The sequence below is a fragment of the Puma concolor genome, chromosome C2, assembly GCF_028749965.1.
Source record: "Puma concolor isolate L17-30 chromosome C2, mPumCon1.1.hap2, whole genome shotgun sequence".
NCBI classification, from domain to species: domain Eukaryota; kingdom Metazoa; phylum Chordata; class Mammalia; order Carnivora; family Felidae; genus Puma; species Puma concolor.
Window position 1 is genome coordinate 14,165,641 of NC_141675.1, and position 21,833 is coordinate 14,187,473.

The following is a 21,833-nucleotide window of genomic DNA, read 5'->3' on the forward strand; positions in this document are numbered from 1 at the left end:
TGAAGGGAAGCAAGAAAATGAATGTTCAGTACCATTGAAAAATAATACTTGCTAATGTAATAAACTACTGCACTTACGCTGAGAGAAAGGTTTTACAATTTAATTAGTCTTTTGTCTTAGCTAAGTGCTTTTGCTACTCAAGTCCTCCCCACACTCCAAAGCAGCGCCCGTTTCTGATAGCACAACCCACAAATGCTCATGGCATTCAGATGCAGTCACCCTTTGTCTGAGAATATTGGGCAAGAGATGTGGGAAAGCATGTCCCTGGGGCCTGAACAGTATTAGTAGTCATGAGGGTTGATCTTTACCTGCCAACGCTGAGGACTGAATCCTGAGTAACAGAGGCACCGTGTTTTCTTTACCAAATACATACAGTCCGTGTGTGTTGAACCTGAGGGCTTCCAAAGTGTGTGGCCCAGGACAGAGGCCCCTCTTGCCCAGTTTGAGAGGTAAGTGCTGCTTGACATTTATTTCCTTCCTCAGTAGAGCCGTGAACCACTAGCTCTCAGCGCTTATCCCTAAGTCCATCATGTTCCAGAAGTGAGGGGCTTAATGACACTCACTTTGCCATACCGAGCTAAATCCAAGGTTTCAAAATAGCTATTCAGTATTGACAGTCACCGCTATTCATGGTCACTTCAAAGACAATTCCAATTTTCCCACTGCACAGTTAGATGTGGGCAGGGCAAGGGAAACAAACACTGGAGGTCTGGAAGAGAAGGAGGAGAGGAGAAAAACTGGGAATATGTTTCTTCCAAGGTAACTTTTCTCCAACTCAGACTTTTCCACATCAGAATCGCACCAATGCCTTCCAACTCCTTGGCAACTTGGAACCTTCTTTCAACATTTACCCAGTAAGTTGTGCCAGGCACTGTCCTCGGCACTGGGGATAAGAAGACTGGTCCCTCCTATTAAAGGTCTCGATATTCCAAATCCATGGGTTTTCTGTCACCATTTCCCGGCCAATTATAAGGAAAACATGCATTACTTCTTTCCAACACTTTCCCTTTCACTATTTCTCTTTTTTAGTCAAAGGCAGTAACTATAGCATAAGAGCATGATGCTATTTTTCCTCGTAATTGAGAGAAGATGCACATCCTGCAGACATTCTAAGGCCAAAGAACTAACCACTTTCCCATAGGGTTTGTTGAAAGGTAATATCAGCAGAACCAACCTTAACCTTTGTCCCCTCCAGCCCATGCCTCCCTATACTACCTTGCTGTTTGAAACAGAGCACAAATCAGACAGAAAGGAGGATTTCTCAGAGAAGCTTTCTCCTCACCCCAACAAGGAGAAGGGAGGAGGCTTCAAGCAGAGAGGAGATGACACAGTGGGACACCAATATCACTGAGCTTGACAGGAAGCCCCTGGATCACTGGAGGCAGGCAAAGAGCACTGGGTATAGACGGTACAAGAAAGGAAAACTTGAGAATTTTCTTGTTCCCGAGATACATGCAAGTTAGATCTCAACTTGCCAGCAGGCCACAAAGATGGAAACATCACCAATGCCAGGTACACCGTATCACGACCTGGGCAGGCATAGGGTAAGGCAATATCACGTGATGTCCCCAACTTGGAATCAACAAGAAGACAGGGCTGAGTTGTGCACAAGGAATCACATAGGAGGGAAGCCTTTGTCGGGAGGGCCTGATGGAGTCACCAGCCATCCTCAGGGAGCCCATTAATCATAAACTAGGTCAATAGGTATGTTCAACCAAGAAGACTCATGCAACCCCACCACGGGCCGACATGCAAGGCAACATTTTCACACCGTCTCCTTCCTCGCTGACCCAACATTAAATTGGTCACTACAAAAAGGTAGAGAGAAAAGTATGTAAGAGAATAGATCGTGACCCAGAACCCTCCACACCCAGGGAGCCAGAGTCACAAGTTTAGAGCGAGGAAAGATGGGTAAGATGAAGAAATGTGTATTAAACAGAAGACTAAAGTTTTAAGTTGATAACACTGAGACCTTAAAAACTTTAAGTGGGGTGGTTTTTTAAGAAATAAGAAGTGGATGTTGATAGAGCGAATTGGTAGCAGTTATTGAACAAAATAAAACCATTTCAGGTATATGCCAGAGCATTCAGACAGCAGGAAACTGAGAAATTCTTAAACATATTCATCAAGCCACAATTGGTGACAAAGTGATAAAACTATATCACCGTACTACAGAGAAATCTGATGTGCACCTAGGAAGAGGCCCCTTGAAGCAAGCCTTGGGAACTTCAGCTCTATGCTACCTCCCAGCTGCTTGGAATTATAACAAAGAGTGATGCTGTTTGTCTTGATCCGCAAAGGCATTTAAATTTGGCAGAAGGTCCCGCTTAAATGTTTGCAAACTGTCTACATTTACAGCTGGGATCTCTTTCCCTAAAACTGCAAAGAACGGAAAACTGCACTCTGTATTTTTCTCTTTGTACCTTTTCTCATCTTCGTGGTCGCCCATTAAAAGTGATCGCCTTTGGAAAGGAGATCAGAAATTGCTTCAGAAAGGTTCTGTTCTTCCAAATGACATTGTTAAGATGGGGGTGTTTTTTTATAAATCTGTTTCTCTTCTGATCTCTTCACTTTGCAGCTAAAGTCTTTCAACCGCCTTGGGATGAAAGAAGTACTGTAGAATATTGATTTTTTTTTCCCTTCCCCCTGCAAATTCATGACAAATGGTGAACAAAAGCTTATCTGGAAGTTTAGACGTCCAATTAAAATTTTACTCTCAAGTGAAAATTCCTCTAAAAAAAATAGAGAGACTCCAACTTCTGTATACTCTGTATATCTTCACTTCACTGGAGACATGTTCCAGGACCAATATCAAGAAACTAATCTTAAAATTAACTTGGGGAGAGAGGGAAGGGGAGGGAAGGTAGAAGAGAGGGAGAAAGAAAGAAAGAAAGAAAGAAAGAAAGAAAGAAAGAAAGAAAGAAAGAAAGAAAGAAAGAAAGAAAGAAAAGAAAAGAAAAGAAAAAAGAAAAGAAAAGAAAAGAAAAAAGAAAAGAAAAGAAAAGAAAGAAAGAAAAGAAAGGGAGAGAGGGCAGGAGAGAGAGAGCATGTAAAAAGTGAGAAGCATCACTCAACATACTTTATCCCTTTGGGTCAAAGGGAAAGGAAGAAATGGTACTTGCTGGAAAGATGATAGGATTTATGAATTTGGTGGCAATTTAGATCCAGACTGCAATATAGTCATTTAAAAGAAATAATATATTTGGTGATTCAAATGATGATTCATATATTTGATCTTTATTCAGTTCCTGAAAACTTTCAGAACCATAAAGGTGACACGGGTGTTTTGTTATTAATGAAGGTGAATTTTGGACCCCACCCAAGGGCAGGGGCTGGTTGCCAGGAGGACCAAACATGTGATGACACAGTTGGAATGTTCATTCCCACCTCCTGACCTCTAAAGGGGAGGGAGGGTGGAGACCGAATCACCCAATGGCCAATGACTTAATCATGAATATGTAATGAGGCCTCCATAAAAACCCAAAAAGACTAGGTTCAGAGAGCTTCTGGGTTGGTGAATATGTAGAGGTACAGGGAAAGTGATGTGTCTTGAGAGGGTACAGAGTTTCTGTACCCTACAGAGTTCCCCATATCTCACCCAGTGCATTTCTTCATCTGACTGTTGATTCAGATCCTTTATTACATCTTTTAATAAACTGGTAAACGTAAGTGTTTCCCCGACTTCTGTGAGCTTCTCTAGCAAATTAAAAGAACTTAAGGAGGATGTCACTGGAACCTACAATCTGTTGCTAGTTGGACAAAAGCACCGGTGATAGCCCAGGGCTTGCAACTGGTATCTGAAGGGGGATTAGTGGTCAGTCTTCTACAACTGAACCCCCAACCTATGGAATCTGATGCTATCTCCAGCTAGAGAGTGTCAGGATTGAGTTGAATTCTCCGACATGCTACTGGTGTCTGAGAATTCCTTTATCTTGTTGTGGGCGGGACCACCCCTCATGAAGGGTTGGGTTCAGGAACCCTAAAAGAGTTGGTGTCATTAGGCCCAGAGTGGGTCTGGCCATGGTGAGGTAAGACCCAGGGAGCCAGGAAGGGAAGGGCGCATTATTTCAGGCAGAGTGTGCATGTAAGAGTAGAGGCAGGACACAGAGGGCAAGGGAGGAGGGCTGGACAGGTAAGAGCAGGTTTAGGTGACAGACACGTGGTTTGCATGACGAGAAGTCAGAAAAAAGTCTGGAAAATAAATTGAAACAACCTTGCAGATGTCCATTTCATAACAGGTTTAATATTTAAATTGGTTCTTTGCTCACCTTTTTTGTTTCTTGCCTTTGATTCTCTCTTTGCATCTATTAACATCCCCTGCTACAACTCTGACGGATAAGCTTTACCTCCCTCTTTACGTACCTTCTTCAACAACCACTTGAAATTATTACTGAAAAGGTAAAGGTCCCTTTGGTATAAGAACACTCTGGATTACGTGAAATTAGTAACGAAACACTGGGGTGATAAGTATGATTCTACATGCCAAAACAGAAAGATAAATGCCTAAATCACACATAAACAGGCACACGTGCACATACACGCACACAGGCACACACATATACATGTGCTCACATGCACGCAAGCACATACGCGTACCCACCTGCACACACATACATGTGTATGCCTGTACACATGAATAGGCAGGCATATGTGTCTACACAGAGAAAGATAAAAGAAAAGAAAAAGAAAAGGTGATTTTCCCCGTCAAAAGCACCACCTGGCCCTGAAAGAGCCTACCAGTCACAGGTTCGCTGTGCTATCCCAAGTCCCAGTACTTGCCCACCAAGTAATGAAATCAATAACACACTATTGATAATCCAAACTCAACTTGACCATCGTTTCTATGCAGCGCCACAGAACAACTTCGAGGGAAGGATTCAGATTCCATGTAAATGTACAGCTCTACAATGCCAAATTCCTAACTTCCTCATGTGGGAGCAGCCTTGGGAGCCCCAGAGCATTCCCACGGTCCAGCCTGCCTCACATGCCTGTCTTCTCCAGCAGCATTCACACTCCCCTGTGGGAAATTCTGCATTGCTCTGGTTCACGACTGGGTGCTGTTGGCAAGCCTGCCTATCCTTCATCCAAGAATTTCATCTTCATTATTCTGGTCAGAAAACAAACCTACCCATCACCTGGAGGGAGACCCAGTCAGTCTCTCTCTTCCAGGTGCCACAACGTGTGCAAAAATGCAAGACAGCCATACAGAATTGTCTTCCAATGATAGCTCCTAAACCACAAGGAATGACAGAGGTGAGAGGTGGTTCTCCCCAAAGAGGAAATATACTGTTTCCAAAAGGAAAACCCTGAGCAGACAACCTAACCTGGGTGTATGAAACCTCTGTCTGGCTCCCCAACTCAGTTTTACTTGCTAGGAGTGCCTGACACTGTTTTCATACCTGGGTGAATTGATTCAATGCCAAATTCAGAAAGTTATTGCCACGTGAAAACATGCATCTCTGAAGCCCAGTTCTTTGAAAACACCTCAACGTCCTGGCTGTAAAACAAAATATCACTGCGAACCACCTGTCCACATGGACCATGAGTACAGACCATGAACTCCTGCCTCCAAAGTCCCAGCCACAGTTGGCCGACTCTGTAAGTATCTGAAGTTGACAGTTTTGCCCGTGTGGTCACTTTGCTCCTCTGTCAACCCTTGGGTCCACGCAACTCAAGAGGTGGACTGAGACCCAACGTGTAGGCCGGGAGGTGAGGTATCCTAGAGTAGGTGAGGAAGCAGGAGGCTCAGGTTCAGAATTTTCTTTGTCATGTAACCGCTATGATCCGATCGACCCATGAACTCAGAGGAATGCTGTTTAAGCTCCATGGAAGGCATCTTGGAAGAGAAGATTGGCCAGAAAAGATACAAGCAAGGAAGAAAGGGAGTCTAAGAAAGGAAAAGATCCCCAGAGAAATAGCCCATGCTGACAGACAAGGGACAACTCCCAAAGGGAAGGCATTTGAAATCGCACAAAACTATCTCTGAGAGAATCCTGTTATTTTCAGCCAAAAATATGTTTCTCGAAAACTTTGACTTGATCGTGGATAAACAGCACTATGATACAAAGATAAATGGACCAGTTCCTTGAGTCACAGACACGGCTCTATTAAATTCAGAATCAGATTTTCTTGAAGAAAGGAGTTTCAAGGGATACACGTGTTTTGAAACAAAATGGGTGGGGGTGCTGACTGCTCCAGGCAATTCTGAGTCCTTCAGCAAAAATTTCGAAAATAAACCTCGGATATATTCATCGACAGATAAACCAGCGCACACAGCTGTAGCCAAGTGCTCCATGGCAGGAATTCTTCTTCCGGTTCCCCTAAGTTTTTCCTACAACTCCTAAGCATTCCAGAACCTCATCCATCCATCCACCTATCCAGTCACTGAACAAATGTTTATCTGCCAGGTACTGCTATTCACTGGAAATTCAGCCGTGACCGAAACATATATGCCCCTTTTTTCATGGGAGTTCCCAACCCAAGCAGAAATGTAGCTACTCATAACGAAAAACCACAAATGAATACCATAAAAGATTATGCTAAAGACACAAAGAAAAGCTTCTCTGCAAGAGAACAAGCGGGAACATGACCTTTGTTCACATGGTCAGGTGTGGCTTCTCTGAAGAAGTGACAGTGCTGTGGTACAGGCACTAAAACGGGGGAAAAGAAGAAGGCTTCCTGCACAGAGCAGAAACCACGTGAAGAACTGGAGGCTAGAAAGAGCCAGGGCGGGGGCAGTTGGGTATGGGGCTGGGTCCCGGAAAGAGGCAGGTGACACAGTAGAAAGACACGGAATATGCAGATGGGGCAGGGCGAGGTTGGAAAGCCAGGCTGGTCAGCCCTTGTGGCCTCGTGAGCCAGGCAGGAACTTGAAGAAGTACTGGGAGGAGACAAAGCCATCTGACTTTGTTTCTAGCAGAGCATTCTAGCTTCTGCATGGATACAGTCTGGGGGCCAATGAAGGAGGCAAGGAGACTACTGACAGCACAGATTCGCAGTGTGAAGTCTGAGGACCAGCGACATCAGCACCACTAGGGAACTCAGAAGAAAGCAGATTCTTGGGGCTCCTCCCCTGACTTACTGAATCAGGAACTGGGGGTGGGAGACAGTAATTGTGTTTTAACAAGTCCTCCAGGTGATGTTGAGGTACATCGGAATCTTCCAACCACTAATCTAGGAGGTTACCTAGTTTAGGAGCTGGCAAGGAACTCTGGCGCTTGTAGAAGAATAGTGACAACAGGGATGAAAGCCTTTAATCTATGAGCAATTCAGAAGTATTAATACATGCTCCTTACAAATTTGGCAGAGGTGAGGAAACGTGCCATCGCCTGGAGCCACCAGAAGAATATGAGTGGAATAAGTCTGCAGGTCTAGCAGCACAAAAGACAACTGCTCTCCTTCAGGAACTCTGTTTGCTTACTTGAGCCTTTCTTCCCCCATGGATGTCAATATTTGGAGTTCCTTTCTTTTTAGGATTTTTAATGTTTCCTTATTTTTTGAGAGAGAGAGAGAGAGAGAGAGAGAGAGAGAGACAGTGTGCAAGCAGGGGAGGGGCAGACAGGGAGGGAGACACAGAATCCACAGCAGGTTCCAGGCTCTGAGCCGTCAGCACAGAGCCCAACACGGGGCTCAAATTCAGGAACTACGAGATCATGACCTGAGCTACTATCGGACGCTTAACCGACTGAGCCACCCAGGTGCCCCAATGCTTAGGGTTCCTTCAAGAGTTGCCACATCTAAGAGCTAACATTTGAAACAAATTTGTATGCAGTTCCATTCAACAAGTCTTTACCAAGGGCCTGCTGGGTACAGAGTGAGGCTGCAAGCAGAGGCTTATGAGAAATTCGGAAAAAGTCTTCGTAAGTAGCGCCCACCTGGCAGGCCTAGAAAATAAGAATGGGGCAGTGGAGGAATTCCAGAAGGTAGCGGTTGTTGCATACAAGCTGATGTGGGCAGAGTGGGCAAAGAGAGGGGGACATGGCCACCTGGTCCTTAAGCTGATCGCTCTTTTGCTGGTACAGCTGCTCTTTCTCAGCTCCTTCAAACCCATCCTTCCCTCAACACTCACTCACAGCCACATACACAGGCATCTTTTTTATCCAACTGCTGGGTGAAAAGGAAAGTGATACCGTGCCTAATACCACTCCTCTGTGGCTGGAATGAGAAACACATCAATTAGCCCCTAGTCAAGGAATGAGAATCGCCAAATCCATGGACATGTTTTTTCCTGTCATCTCTAGTTCTCGAAGGAGAACTGAACTGTTTGAGAGAAAGAACATCTTTCTCAGATTAGGTCCCCAAATGCATCCAACCAGAGTATTAGATATGTGGAGAGGAGGTGAGTGACCACCTTTGGCAGAGGACCCCCAGGGAGATCAGGGACTTCCCTAACGGTCATATTAGTCATAACAGACCTGACCCTAGAGCCTGCTACCTCTCCCAACTCCTCTCTCCTGCACAGCTTCCAAAGCCTCATTACACTGGGAAGGTGTTCATTTATGTAAAAAAAAAAAAAAAAATGTTTTATGGGGCGCCTGGGTGGCTCAGTCAGTTAAGCATTCGACTTCGGCTCAGGTCATGACCTCGTCGTGGTTTGTGAGTTTGAGCCCTGCATCTGAGCTGACAGCTCAGAGCCTGGAGCCCGCTTCAGATTCTGTGTCTCCCCCTCTCTCAGCCCCTCCCATGCTCGTGCTCTGTCTCTGTCTTTCAATAATAAATAAACGTTAAAAAATTTTTTTGTAATGTTTAAGTAAACTTCAAGTAATGACTATGAAATAGGACATTGCCGAGGATTCCAGCGTAATCAGGAAGCAGTCTGTTCAAGTAACTCCAGGCTCTGAACATTCCAGCTAAGATTTCACTCTGTGTCCTTAGCTACTATTCCACTCTCAGCATCAGATGTGCTCACATGCCGTGAAGATAATCATTAAAGGGATTAGAGACACTTCCAAGTGCAGAAGAGTGACAGAGTAACCAAGAGAGGCCTCCTCCTTGGCAACATCAATTAGGCAATCCAAATTGCCAGAGTGAAGCAACATCTTACTTCAAATAGAAGGAAGCTGGGTGGGGGGCGGCGGGGGGGGGGGGGGGGGGGGGGGGGGACACACATGACAAACATCAAGAGAGAAGCAGTAGCTCCAATAATACCTTCATACAAAAACAAACCCCAAATGTTAGCAAGTATATCAGTCAGTATCCTTAGTTGTTGTTGTTGTTGTTGTTATTGCTATTTTCTGCAAATACAGAACAGCTGAATGGCATGGGAATTTTGAAGGAGACAAATTTCTCTGCTTTGGTTCCCCAAAGTTTATTTGTTCTGGTCATTTTCTCTCATCTGTTCTTAACAGATCAATATGTGCCTTCAGTTACTCCTCCACAATCCAGCAATCTGAAGGAGAATGAACTTCTGCAGAAAACTTGTGACTCCTGGGGGGGTTTGGGTTGGGGCATCCACAGCAGATTTGAGTTTGGGGAAACCTTCCTATCAAGTACGGATGTCAGCACATCAGCTGAATTGAGATCAAATACTCAGGGGGGAAATAGAATTACTTTTTAATTAAGGGAGCTTAGACCTGAATAAAATAACAGAAAGAAAAACATTTATGCTTGCCGTTCAGTCCTAAAACAATCTCCGACAGAAAAGTCCTTTCCCGTGAAGTCTGGAGCTCACAACCACTCTGCTACCCCATTCCAGGCATTTTTGGTAAGCCAGATGGAATATGCTATTGGCTAGGAAGGCCTTTGGGGAACTTGTCTGCAGGGGAATCTCTTTAATAGACATGCCTTCAGTGCCTGCCTTGCCCAGAGAAACCCAGTGAGAGAGAAATTAGAGAAACAGAGACACAGAGTCAGAAAGAACGAAAACAAAAAAACAAAAAGAAAAAAAAGAAACACACACGTGCGCGCGCACACACAGAGGCACACAGAGCAACAGTTGCTGCAGGGCTCCTGGCTTATGTACCTCCACCTTCCGCTGCCACATTCTCTGTTTCCTGTCCTTGGAATTCCTGAAATCCGCTCAGATCCTTAAAGCCAGGCCTCTCACAAGGAATACACACTGAGGAGAATAATCCCTCACTCTGATTACTTTGAGGGCACTGGCTTCAATGTTTTTTGCTCAACATGACTGTACTAATCTATATTATAAACGATCATAATTCAGTTCGCAAACATTAAACTCATGAAGTAATAAGCAAATATGGTCGGATGACTCCCCTCCTAAAATCCACTGATGCTTTTCCATTGCTCTGAGGATCCAGGTCAGTTCCTCCAACCTGTTTTATAAAGTCCTGCAGGCTCTGACCTCTGCCGACCGTCCCGCCCCTATTCTCACCTCACCCCTGTGCCTGTCTCCCACCATGAGGACCGGGTGGGATCTATCTTGTTCACTGCTGTATGTCCAGCCTCAACACCGAGGGCAGTGTTTAAAGAGTACCAATTTAGGGTCTCTGTAGGCCACACCAGTCTTCATTTTCTTTGAGCATAACAAGAAGGAATTTCCACCAAGAGATATCAAAGTATTGCATACTGCCAGTATTCCTTATGAAGTCCCACACCAAGTGACATCCAGATGTCACGAGTACTATTTCAGCTCACTGCCAAACGCAGGATTTCAAGAATCAGAACAGCTCTGGGCCAGTGTGGTTTGCTCGGCAACAGGGGTGGATGCTGAGGGACACTGCCCTCAATTTTCAGCCAACCCACTGCACAGATAAGCAGACTATTTGTCTGAGGCTGAGTTCCCTGGGAAACCAACTCTGAGACTCTGAGATGTGTGTGCAAGAGGTTTATTGGGATCAACTCTGGAGGGAAGGGAAAGAAGCAGGATCAGGCAGAGGGAGGAGCTGACCTGAGATGCACTCTTAACAGAAGTCTCTCTTCACCCCACAGGAGACTTGGGAAACTTCACGGGCCCTCCCTTCCTGAACTGAGGGAAGGGAGCCTGACATTTGTGCTCTAGAGGCAAAGTCACTGGATGCTGGCTGCCCCTTCCCTCCTGGGGCGTTCATGGCCTTGGGCAAAGCCACTCTCAGCAGCCAGCAGCTAGGGAAAAACAAAGAACTCTGGGAACTGTCAGGGGCCCACACCGGCTACAGCTGGCGCACAGAGGGCCCAAGCAGACATGTGGGTTGCACACCAACACATCCACCCCTCCATTTCCGAGGACGGGACCGAGATTCGGATTCTTCCATCACTTTCCTTGACCAGAACTCTTGGGCCCAGGGTGCTTATCAATGACAACTTTGCTTTGACAATGGCACAGATTTCTCCCCAGCATTCTTACAGGGATACATCTAAGGGCTAGCAAGCATTTTTCAAACACAAACATAGCTCAATCAAGAGATTTTTGGTAGCACAGTTATTGAGTTCTGGGTGGGGAGGGATTGTGAAAACAGAAAAGCACAGGACATCTTAATTAAGAATGATAAACATTAGCAATACTTCATTCATTCTATGGGCTTCGCAAGAAGGGAACTGAATCAGAATGAATCTGGATAAATCATGACGTTCTAGGCCCTCAGGAGTTTTCCTGAGGACCTATGATAGCATACAGAGAAACTGGATGCATATTTGTTCCGCTGATTTGAATGAAATCTTACACAAAAATTATGGCACTCATAATTCTGAAATAGTGGTTTTAGTTCTAAAATATGCTAAATCAATCTTTTACAGGTAAATGGATAAAGATGTCCTGGGGTTTGAGGACATACACAGGAGGTGAAGGAAGTAACAGAAAAAGAAAAGGGGTCTTAACCGGTCTCCCTTCGGTGAGAGAAAGGAGGTGGAGGGAAATGGAGCCTTCAACTGCATTCTGGCAGTGTCCGAACAAGGAAGAAAGCTGAGAGGCATCTAAGAGGGGCTGACAGATGTGGGTCTCAGGAAGGCAGAAATCAATAATACTGAGTCATAAAACCAGATAGGCATTGAATATTTAGTTAGTGAAGCAGACCCGCTGTGGGGGGAGGGGAAACCCTTGTGGTACGCATTGTACCTGCCAAAAATAAACAAAAAAAACAAAAACCATACAAGCTACTTACTATAACTACTGGGAAGACAGAACCTAGAATTACCTTTCTACCCACTAAACACCAATACTGTCCTTGTTCACGGTGCTGTCTGACGTTATTTTAGTAAACATAAAATTTTAAAGGCTTTCATAGACTCATTTGGGACTTCTATTGCCACCCATCTCAAATGCAATATCCTGGAATGTGAATTTTCCTATTACAAGGGGTACTAATACCTAATTTCTAGGTAGAAGCTACTGTATACACACATATTTTCTTAATGGACACCTAGGTATTTGATTGCAGCTTCCTGATTGTCCACAAACTCATAGAACTTGACAATGAGTGGAAAGTACCAGAACAAGAAGGATGGCAGGCCCAGCCCCATCGTTCACCAGCCTTGAGATCCCACAAAATCCCCTTAATCACAGCTAGACACAGCTTTCTCAGCTCTTAAATAACATAGGCATGAATATAAAACAGGCCCTGTCCATCTTGCAGAGATTTCTGATTCAGATGAGATTTTGTAAGTAAGAGTAGCTTGTAAACTTTAAGATGCAATACAAACATAAGGAATTATTATGACATGTGTAGAGAGTACAGGAGTCTATTACAGAAAAGAGCAGAGAAAGTACCCAGTACAATTGGTGAGAAAAATATTGCAGATGTAAGTTCATTTACATTTAGCCATTTTCACCCTGGTAATAAAAGCTATCACAACATGAAACATAATAATAAATGAAATGCTTTCTGTGCTCTAGATAGCATCAAAATAGGTGTATCTGGTTTGATAAAAAAAAAAAAAAAAAAGGAAAGAAAACTCAATATTTACCAACCTCACTTAATATGAACTGACACCGTTGAAAGGTTTTTTATATATTAACTCTTTCAATCCCCATTACAACGATAGGAGGAAAGCACTATTATTAAACCCACTTTACAGATGAAAACCTGAGGCTTAAAGATATTAAGTAACTTACCCAAGGTCACAGATATAGGAAACGGCAAATCCAAGAGTTGCACCCAAGCAGTCTGGTTCCGACCCAAATATAGTGACATACCGAGTGGCAGAGACCATCAACACTAACCTTGAAAAGTTATGACTGTGGGGAGAGGATGGATGAGAAGGTCAGGGGAGGAAAATATTTTTTACCTGGTACTGTGCTTATTACTGTTTTTATCTACCCTCTTCCAAGCGTATAAAGCTATGGGATTAAAATCAAAGTCCCAGCCCACAAACAAATGGTCCAATAACCAGGAATCTCTTTCTCATTAAGGGGACAGATTTGTGCCTGGTGGTTCTGCTGCCTTATCTCAAGCTGACCTATGCCATCCCCAGTCCTGAACTACCAACAATTCAATCTGAACCAGGGTAAGTGGACAATCTGGTCATGCCTACTGTCTGCCATCAGAAATTCTCTGGCAACCACCCTATAAAAAAGAAATGACCTTGTACCTTGGCTCATCCCCAGCCTTTTAAAAGGGAGATGGAATGCACGAATGAGCCACACCGCGGGGCAAGGGATCTGTATGATAATGAGCCTGTTCTCCCAGAGGTCAGAGCATGATACCAGGTCATCCAGGGCAGATGGGGCAAGTTAAGTATTTCTGAGTTTATGTGACCGCAGGAAAGAATGGTCATTTTGAACTTTTTGCTGTCTGCCAAGAGAACTTGATTAACTCCTCAAACATCGGTACCTTCACTGTGCCAGGCACTATGCTAGACCCCAGGACACACAATAAATCTGATTCAGTCTCTACAGTGAGGAGTTCAAAACCTAGCAGGGCATGGCAGGCACATAAACTGCCACCTGTGATGAGTGCTATGTACTTATGAGTGCAAGATTCATATTTAAGAGACAAGAAGAGAAGGTAATGCGAACACAGAGGAAGGAGAGAACGGAGGGGGAATGCAAATACAGGAATTACTGTTGAGTAAGATGGATGGGATTTACGGTCCAACTACATGGGTGAGAGAGAAAGAGGAATGACCCCAAGATTTCTAGCTTTCAGACCAGCTCAGACAAACATAAAGAAAGAATGGTTCTAAGAGGCTGTATCTGAGTTCACTTGTTCACAGCTCCAAGCGACAACTTTTAAACTACTGTTAGCGCCATCTGTTGGCCATAGTAGAAATGGATATACACTGGGCTGGGATTAAGCTTTACCTAAATGAACTCTGGAAGTTTCAAAGAAGATTGTATATAATGGCATTCTTAACCTAGAAGGGGAGGAAAGGAAAGTCATTAAAAGTATATGTGGTCTGGGGGCGCCTGGGTTGCTCAGTCTGTTGCGTGTCTGACTTCAGCTCAGGTCATGATCTTGCTGTTCATAGTTCAGGCCTGCATCAGACTGTGCTGACAGCTCAGAGCCTGGAGCCTGCTTCGGATTCTGTGTCTCCCTCTCGCTCTCCACTCCTCCCCTGCTCACTTTCTCTCTCAAAAATAAATAAACATTTACCAAAAAAAGTATATGTGGTCTGAGTTCAGATTGCCTTGGAGATAAATCAATAGTACATGACCTTGGTCAAGTCATTTATCTTGTCTAAGATTCAGATTTAGTCAAATGTAAAATGAGAATAAAATACTGTAACTATGTCACAGGGCTGTTTTAAGGATTAGAATATATGCTGCATAAACAAAAGTTTCATACACTGGTAGTGGGAACATAAATTGAGCACCATTTTGGGAAAATGAGTGTCAATATCTATCAGTGTTGAACATATGTACAACACCCTATGATTTGGAGTTTCACTCTTAGGGATATATCAACAGAAATACGAACATAAACTCTGGATGATACATAGGAGAATTTTATACTGTTCCTATGTGTAATAATAAAAAACTGAAGATAATACAATTTCCAACCACAGAAAAATGGATCCATAAATTGTGGTGTGTTCATACAATGGGAAATTATACAGTAATAAGCATAAGCAGTCAACAACTATACATAAAAAGATGGGCAAATCTCGCAAACACAATATTGAGGAAAGAAGCCAGACATCAGATAGTACATATTATGTGACTCCATTAAAATAATCTGCAGAAACAAGCCAAACTAATACACGTTGTTAAACGTCAGAATAGACATGATCGCTGAATGGAGGTTTAGTAACTGGAAGAATCACAAAGGAAGGTCTGAAAATGTTAATGTCCTTTCTTCTTTGGGTGCCACTTACTTGAATATATTTACTATGTAAGAATTTATAAGGCTATACATTATCATTTGAGCGTTTTTCTACACATATGCTACATGTCACTGAAAATTTACTTAAAAAATATTTTTAAGTGGTAATATGCTGCCTGTAAAACTCAGATTGCCTGATTTCAAGACTTACTATAAAGCTACAGTAATCAAGACAGTATGGTATTAGCAAAAGTATAGGCACATAGATCAAAGGACTCAAACAGAGTGCCCAGAAATAGACTCACACAAATATGGCCAACTGATCTTTGACAAAGGAAGGAAGTCAAGTCCATGGAGAAAGGACAGTCTTTTCGACAAATGGTACTGGTACAGTTGGATGCTAATGTGAAAAACAAACCAAAAAAAAAAAAAAAAGCCTAGACACGTATCTTACACCTTTCAGAAAATTAACTCAAAATGGGTCATAGACCTAAGTGTAAAATACAGAAGAAACTTCTAGAAGAGAACAGAGAAGCATGATCCATAAGAGAAAAAAACTGGTAAGCAGGACTTTATAAAAATTACAATTTTCTCTGCAAAGATACTACTAAGAAAATGGAAAGATAAGCCACAGAGTGAAAGATTATATTTGGGTTTTTTTAAATTTTTTTAATGTTTATTTATTTTTGAGAGAGAATGAGCGGGTAAGGTCAGAGAGAGAACGAGGGAGACACAGAATCCAAAGCAGGCTCCAGGCTTGAGCTCAGAGCCTGACACGGGGCTCAAACCCACGTATTGTGAGATCACGACCTGAGCTGAAGTCACACGTTTAACCACCTGAGCTACCCAGGCTCCCCGAAAGATTATATTTGTAAAACACTTGTATCCAAAGGTCTTGTATCCAAAAATCAGAAATCCCTCTTTACCCAAGGTCTCACTTTCTGCATGGTCCTGTGTTCAAACGCAGTCCAGAGGCAGATGATCCTCCTTCTGACGTAGAGTCAAAGGTCAACAGTAGCCTCATACACATCCCAATGCCTGTGTCATACACCTCCCTTCATCTCATCACATAGGCATTTTATCATCTCACATCATCACAAGAAGGATGAGACAGTACAATAAGATATTTTAAGACAGAGAGAAAAAACCACATTCACATAGCTTTTATTACAATGCACTGTCAAATGTTCTATTTTATTATCCATTATTGTTGTTAATCTCTTATTGTGCCTAATTTATAAATTTAACTTTATCGTACGTATGTATGAACACTACAGGAAAAAACATCGTGTGCATCAGATTTGGTACGATCTTCAATTTCAGGCATCCACTGGGGTCTTGGAACGTATCCCCTGCCAATAAAGTCAACAAAAAATAAATAAACAAACAACCCAATTAAAAAATGAGCAAATATCTGAGCAGACACCTTACCAAAGAATACATACAGATGGAAAATGAGCATAGGAAAAGATGTTGCACATCATCTGTCACTAGGGAATTGCTAATTAAAACAAGATACCATTGCATATATATTAGAGTATCTAAAACCCACAAAATGGGCAACACCAAATACAAGTGAGGAGGCAGAGTAACAGGAACCCTCTCTCATTTATTGCTGGTGGGAATGCAAAACCAGTACAGCTACTTTGGAGGACAGTTTGTCAGTTTCTTACAAAGTGAAACACAGCCGTAACCACACAATTCACCACCGTGCTCCTAGGGAATCACCTAACTTATCTGAAAAATTATGTCCATATAAAAATCTGCACAGAAATGTTTATAACAGCTTTATTCAAAATTAGTAAAAACTAAAAGCTGCCAAGATGTCCTTCAACAGGTGAATGAATAAAGAAACTGGTACATCCACACAATGGCATATTATTCAGCAATGAAAAGAAGTAAGCTATCAAGACATCAAAAGACACAGATGAATCTTAAAGGCATACTGCTAAGTTAAAAAGAAAAAACAACTGGGGCGCCTGGGTGGCGCAGTCGGTTGAGCGTCCGACTTCAGCCAGGTCACGATCTTGCGGTCCGTGAGTTCGAGCCCCGCGTCAGGCTCTGGGCTGATGGCTCGGAGCCTGGAGCCTGTTTCCGATTCTGTGTCTCCCTCTCTCTCTGCCCCTCCCCCGTTCATGCTCTGTCTCTCTCTGTCCCAAAAATAAATAAACGTTGAAAAAAAAAAAAAAAAAAAAAAAAGAAAAAAGAAAAAACAAGCCAGTCTGAAAAGGCTAGAGTATTATCCAAATTATATGACACTCTTGAAAAGTTGAAAAGTATAGCAACAATAAAATGATAAAATGGTGGGAAGGGAGTGTTGAACATTCCCTTGGATACTGTGAAACACTGTGCCTTATGTAAGGCACCGAGGAATTTTTATGGTGGTAAATCTGTTCTGTACAATAAGGTAATAGTGGATACATGTCACCATGCATTTGTCAAAAACCATGCAACTTTATAAAACAAAATGTGACCTTAATGTACAGAGATTTTTAACAAATCATTTAGGGGTTGTGAGATCCCAGGATGGAATGCTAAAAGTAAAAAAACAATCTAACCATATTACAAACGTATGAAATGTTCCTCATGCAGATGGGGAAAAATAGTGCTAACCTAAGTGACTTTTGGAATAAGTGGTCTGTGAGACAAAAAGGCAGTAGAAACTGTACAGAAGCCTTGTCCTCTAGATGATAAAGATCTTTCTCACAAGTATATGAATTTACAATTTTGGTAACACTATAAATGTATATTGGCCTTGAACAATTAAAAAAATAAAGGACAAATGGCGGGAGCCAGCTTTCTCACTACTGAAGTGTGAGGTTATCAACAAGCAAAGGGAGAAGGCAAAAGTGGTCCATGTGGTAATGGATTCAGCTGGAGACCTCAGTGTGAAACCCATGTTTAGCTTAATATAGATACAGATGAGTTACACATAGAAATAGTTACAGGTAATTGTATATACACAGATTAGTATACACACATATATGTCCCTGCTTTGTCCATCTAGCAGGCCTAAAAGAAATGATACTCCAGTAGAAAGGGCACACCTAGAACCCAGATCTTGGTGTCGAATATCATTCTCCAATAAAAGTGGCCAGGGCTCCTTGGAGAAATGACCGAGTCTAGAATCAGGATAGGAAATATATAAGATGAGCTTCGAGCATTTTGTGGTGCTAAAAAGTAAGAAGGTACTCCAAAAAGAAATTCTCTCTCTCTCTCTCTCTCACACACACACACACACACACACACGCACGCATACACACACAGTGAGTGTGTCAAAATGAAACAAAGCTAACTGAAAGAGTTCCCATTGGTCAAAGCTGGAACAAGCTGAGTGACAAAATAAGGCAAAATTGGATTATAACCAAAGTATAAAATAAGTATCCATGAGTCTATACTGATATAACCTGATATAACTAAATGACTGAATAATAACTAAATGGGGAATAATAGCTAAAGCTCTTGTATAAAAGAATTCCAAATAATTGATGTAGATACTTGACCTTCAAGAAGGTAGAGCATAACCGCCCACTCATTAAGTGTGAGCTATAGGTAGTGACGTCCTTCCAAAGAGTTCAACATGGAAAAGGGGAAGAAGGTAACTTTACAGTGGAGAAACCTGACCGATACTACCTCAGTGAAGTGATCAAAATTACCATCAGCAATGATAAGTCATGCTGCTAATATACACTCTTGACATGATGTAATAAAAATGCTCTTCCCCCCCAAAACCAATAATCTCAGTCTAATCTTGAGAAAAACATACAAATCCCAACTAAGGGACACTCCTCAAAATATCTGACCAGTAACTATAAATATTATCAAAAGCTAGGGAAATCTGAGAAACGGTCACAGTCAAGGGGAGCCTAAGAAGACATAATTGTAAATGTAATGCGATGTCCTGGATGGAATCTTGGAAGAGAAAAAGGTAAAAACTGGGGTGCCTGGGTGGCTCAGTCAGTTAAACTTTGGACTTAGGCTCAGGTCATGATCTCACGCACGGTTTGTGGGTTGGAGCCCACATCAGGTTCTGTGCTCACAGCTCAGAGCCTGGAGCCTGCTTCAGATCCTGTGTCTCCCCTCTCTCCGCCCCTCCCCTGCTCACACTGTGTCTCTCTATCTCTCTCAAAAATAAACAAACATTTAAAAAAAAATGTTCTTAAGAAAAAGGTAAAAACTAAGGAAATACGAACAAGGTATGGACTTTGGCTATTTTTTAAAAGTAATGATCTTATTTTAAAGCTCTGAATACAGAATATGATTCATAACGAGTACTTGATATATATTAGGAATTAGAATATCATGATAATGAAGAAGAGGAGGAAGAAACTGAGTAGAGAAGTAGTTTGGGAGGAACGTTTGGGACGTTATAAATTCTACAGCTACATTCAGAAAGGGACATTTATCACCTCCACAGACCGTCAATGAAGACATGGCTAAGTGTACAACTGCTGGGGAGAGCTTCGAAATACAGAACCCGGGGGAACCTCTCTACACAAGGTAGAGAGGGATAACTGGGAAAGAGACTTATCGGGAAGTGGGAAGAGAAGCAAAACAGGATCGTGATTCCAAAGCAAAAGAAAAAGAGTCTCCCCTGAAGGAGGGTGTCAAGAGTTTTAATGCCACACGAGATTGGGACAGATGAAGACTATATATAGTCCTACAGACTTGCCTGTGACCTTGGATAGGACAGTTTTAGAAGAGTTGGATTTAGAACGAAACTCAAGGGAGGATAAAATGAGACACAAGCCATTGGGGCAGCAAAGTGATGGGGAGAAATGACACGCTGCACCAAGATGAAGTAAGTGATGGAAACATCTACGACTTGTATTTTGTTAGTTGTTAGCTATTATATTTTGTTAGTAATTTGAAGGAGTGGTGGAAAGGAAGCAAAAGAAGGTACAGGAAAATGGGATAACTGATATAATAAAGTCTGTGAGGGGACATGAGAGGAAATGATCCAGTTCCCAAAGGGGCATTTAAGCCTTGAAGAGGAGGATGGCCGCTTTTCCTCTAAGACAGGCAAGAAAGAAGCAAGGATGAATACTAGCTCATGTAGCCTGCTGCTGATTTTGAAGATAACAATGTTGGTGGTGATACTGATAACGATGATGATGGTAAAAGCTGCAGCTAACATTTCTTGAGCCATTCCTATGCGTTTTACATCGGATGTCTCACTCAAAGCATAACCACAGGGAGCATGGACTAATGTTACTTTCATTCTACAGGTGAAGAAACTGGGTTCAACCAAATTAAGTAATGTGCCCAAACCAGTAAGTGACAGGGCTTCGCTGCTCCTCATGACACACTCCTTAAAATATTTCAGACCTCATCTACTTCCTGGTAGCAGGTACTTTTCCAGTACAAACCCAGGTGTAGAAAATAGAGGACACTCTCGTCTCCCTCTAATATGCCAGGAGCCTGGCCTAAGTCACATGTCATCTCTGAGCCTCAGTTTCTCATCTGTGGAATGAAAGATCAGGACTAGATGAATTGCTTTAAATTGTTTCCATCTTCAACATTCTTTGATCGTTTTTAAAGACCCAGAAAGGCATGGGAAGACTAAACTACCGAGCTGTGAAATCTCTTGCCTAATTTTTAAAGTGAAGAATGTGTCTTATCCAATCCAGAGGTCAGTAAACGTTTTCTGTAAAAAGGCAGATAATAAATATTTTAAATGTTTCAGGCCAAACAGCGTCTGCCACAACTATTCTATCTGCAATCATAGTAGCGAAAGCAGTCGCAGACAATATACAAATGAATGAATGCGGTTGTGTTCCAATAAAACTTTATTTACAAAAACAAGCTGTAGACTGGATTTGGCCAGTGGGCTGTAGTTTCCCAACTCTTAGAATTTTGGAGCTATGGCTATTAATACCACCTGTCACCTATAAGTCAGAGCATGACCTCAGATAAATCAGTTAAACTTGCCTCAAAACAGTGAGCCAGAGACCCACAGAAAACAAGGGTATTTACTTTACCATGACAGCAGGAGGCAAAACTAATACAAGAGGCAGTAAAACACTGAAAACAGATATAAGGGTATCATACATAATGGCGAGGCCAGCTGTCCTTTCTTTCCAGTGACTATTAAAAAAGAAGAAATGTGGGATCAAATTACACCAAGAGTTATTAAAGTTAAGAAAGAAGAAGCAAAGTGAATGGTTGACTATGAAATGCCATACTGCATTCTAGAGTAAAGTGGAGGAGTTGGCATTTCTGGGTATCTTGAAAAGCTGCATAGATAACGCTATGTTAGCAATCATCACAAACAAATCCAAACGTGAAGTGATGGGAAAGAAGTACATTTGAAGCCAAAGATGGCCTACAAAACTTACAAGGCTCTTTATCTCAGTGCCTTACTGCCTTTAGACACGTGTGGGTTATCTCCAAAGCATTTGTTCAGCCCTTTCTGACATTCTCCACGTACATTTGCGACCATGTGATTCTGGGAATGCTGACTCTATTCTCCCCTCCAGGGGTGAGCACGTGACCTGGGCTAAGCCAACCAAATAGCCCAATGAGGATGAAATCTCAGGCCTGTCTAAGAAGGAAGAAACAAGGGCATAGTCACCTTGTCTGGATGGCACTGTGTCGACAGGGGGCCTGGGATGGCAGCAGCCATTTGCTACCATGAGGGAAGCCTGACTCCGAATGACATCACAACACCAGGGAGGGCAGGCCAAGAAGATCACA

The 21,833-nt window shown here is 42.6% G+C and overlaps 1 protein-coding gene across 3 annotated transcripts in view; it reads right to left on the minus strand.

Annotated features, from left to right (window-relative positions):
• LOC147577104 (uncharacterized) overlaps positions 1–21,833 on the minus strand; it is a 164,796-nt gene that overhangs the window by 55,524 nt on the left and 87,439 nt on the right. Inside the window, exon 3 of one of the 3 annotated variants that reach the window (XM_086720599.1) lies at positions 16,286–16,489. The exons of the other annotated variants lie outside the window; for them this stretch is intronic. Within the exon in view, the coding sequence (XP_086576725.1) occupies positions 16,457–16,489 (33 nt within the window). The 3' untranslated portion in view covers positions 16,286–16,456. Of the gene's footprint in view, positions 1–16,285; positions 16,490–21,833 lie in introns of those variants that run through there. 3 annotated transcript variants of the gene reach the window in all.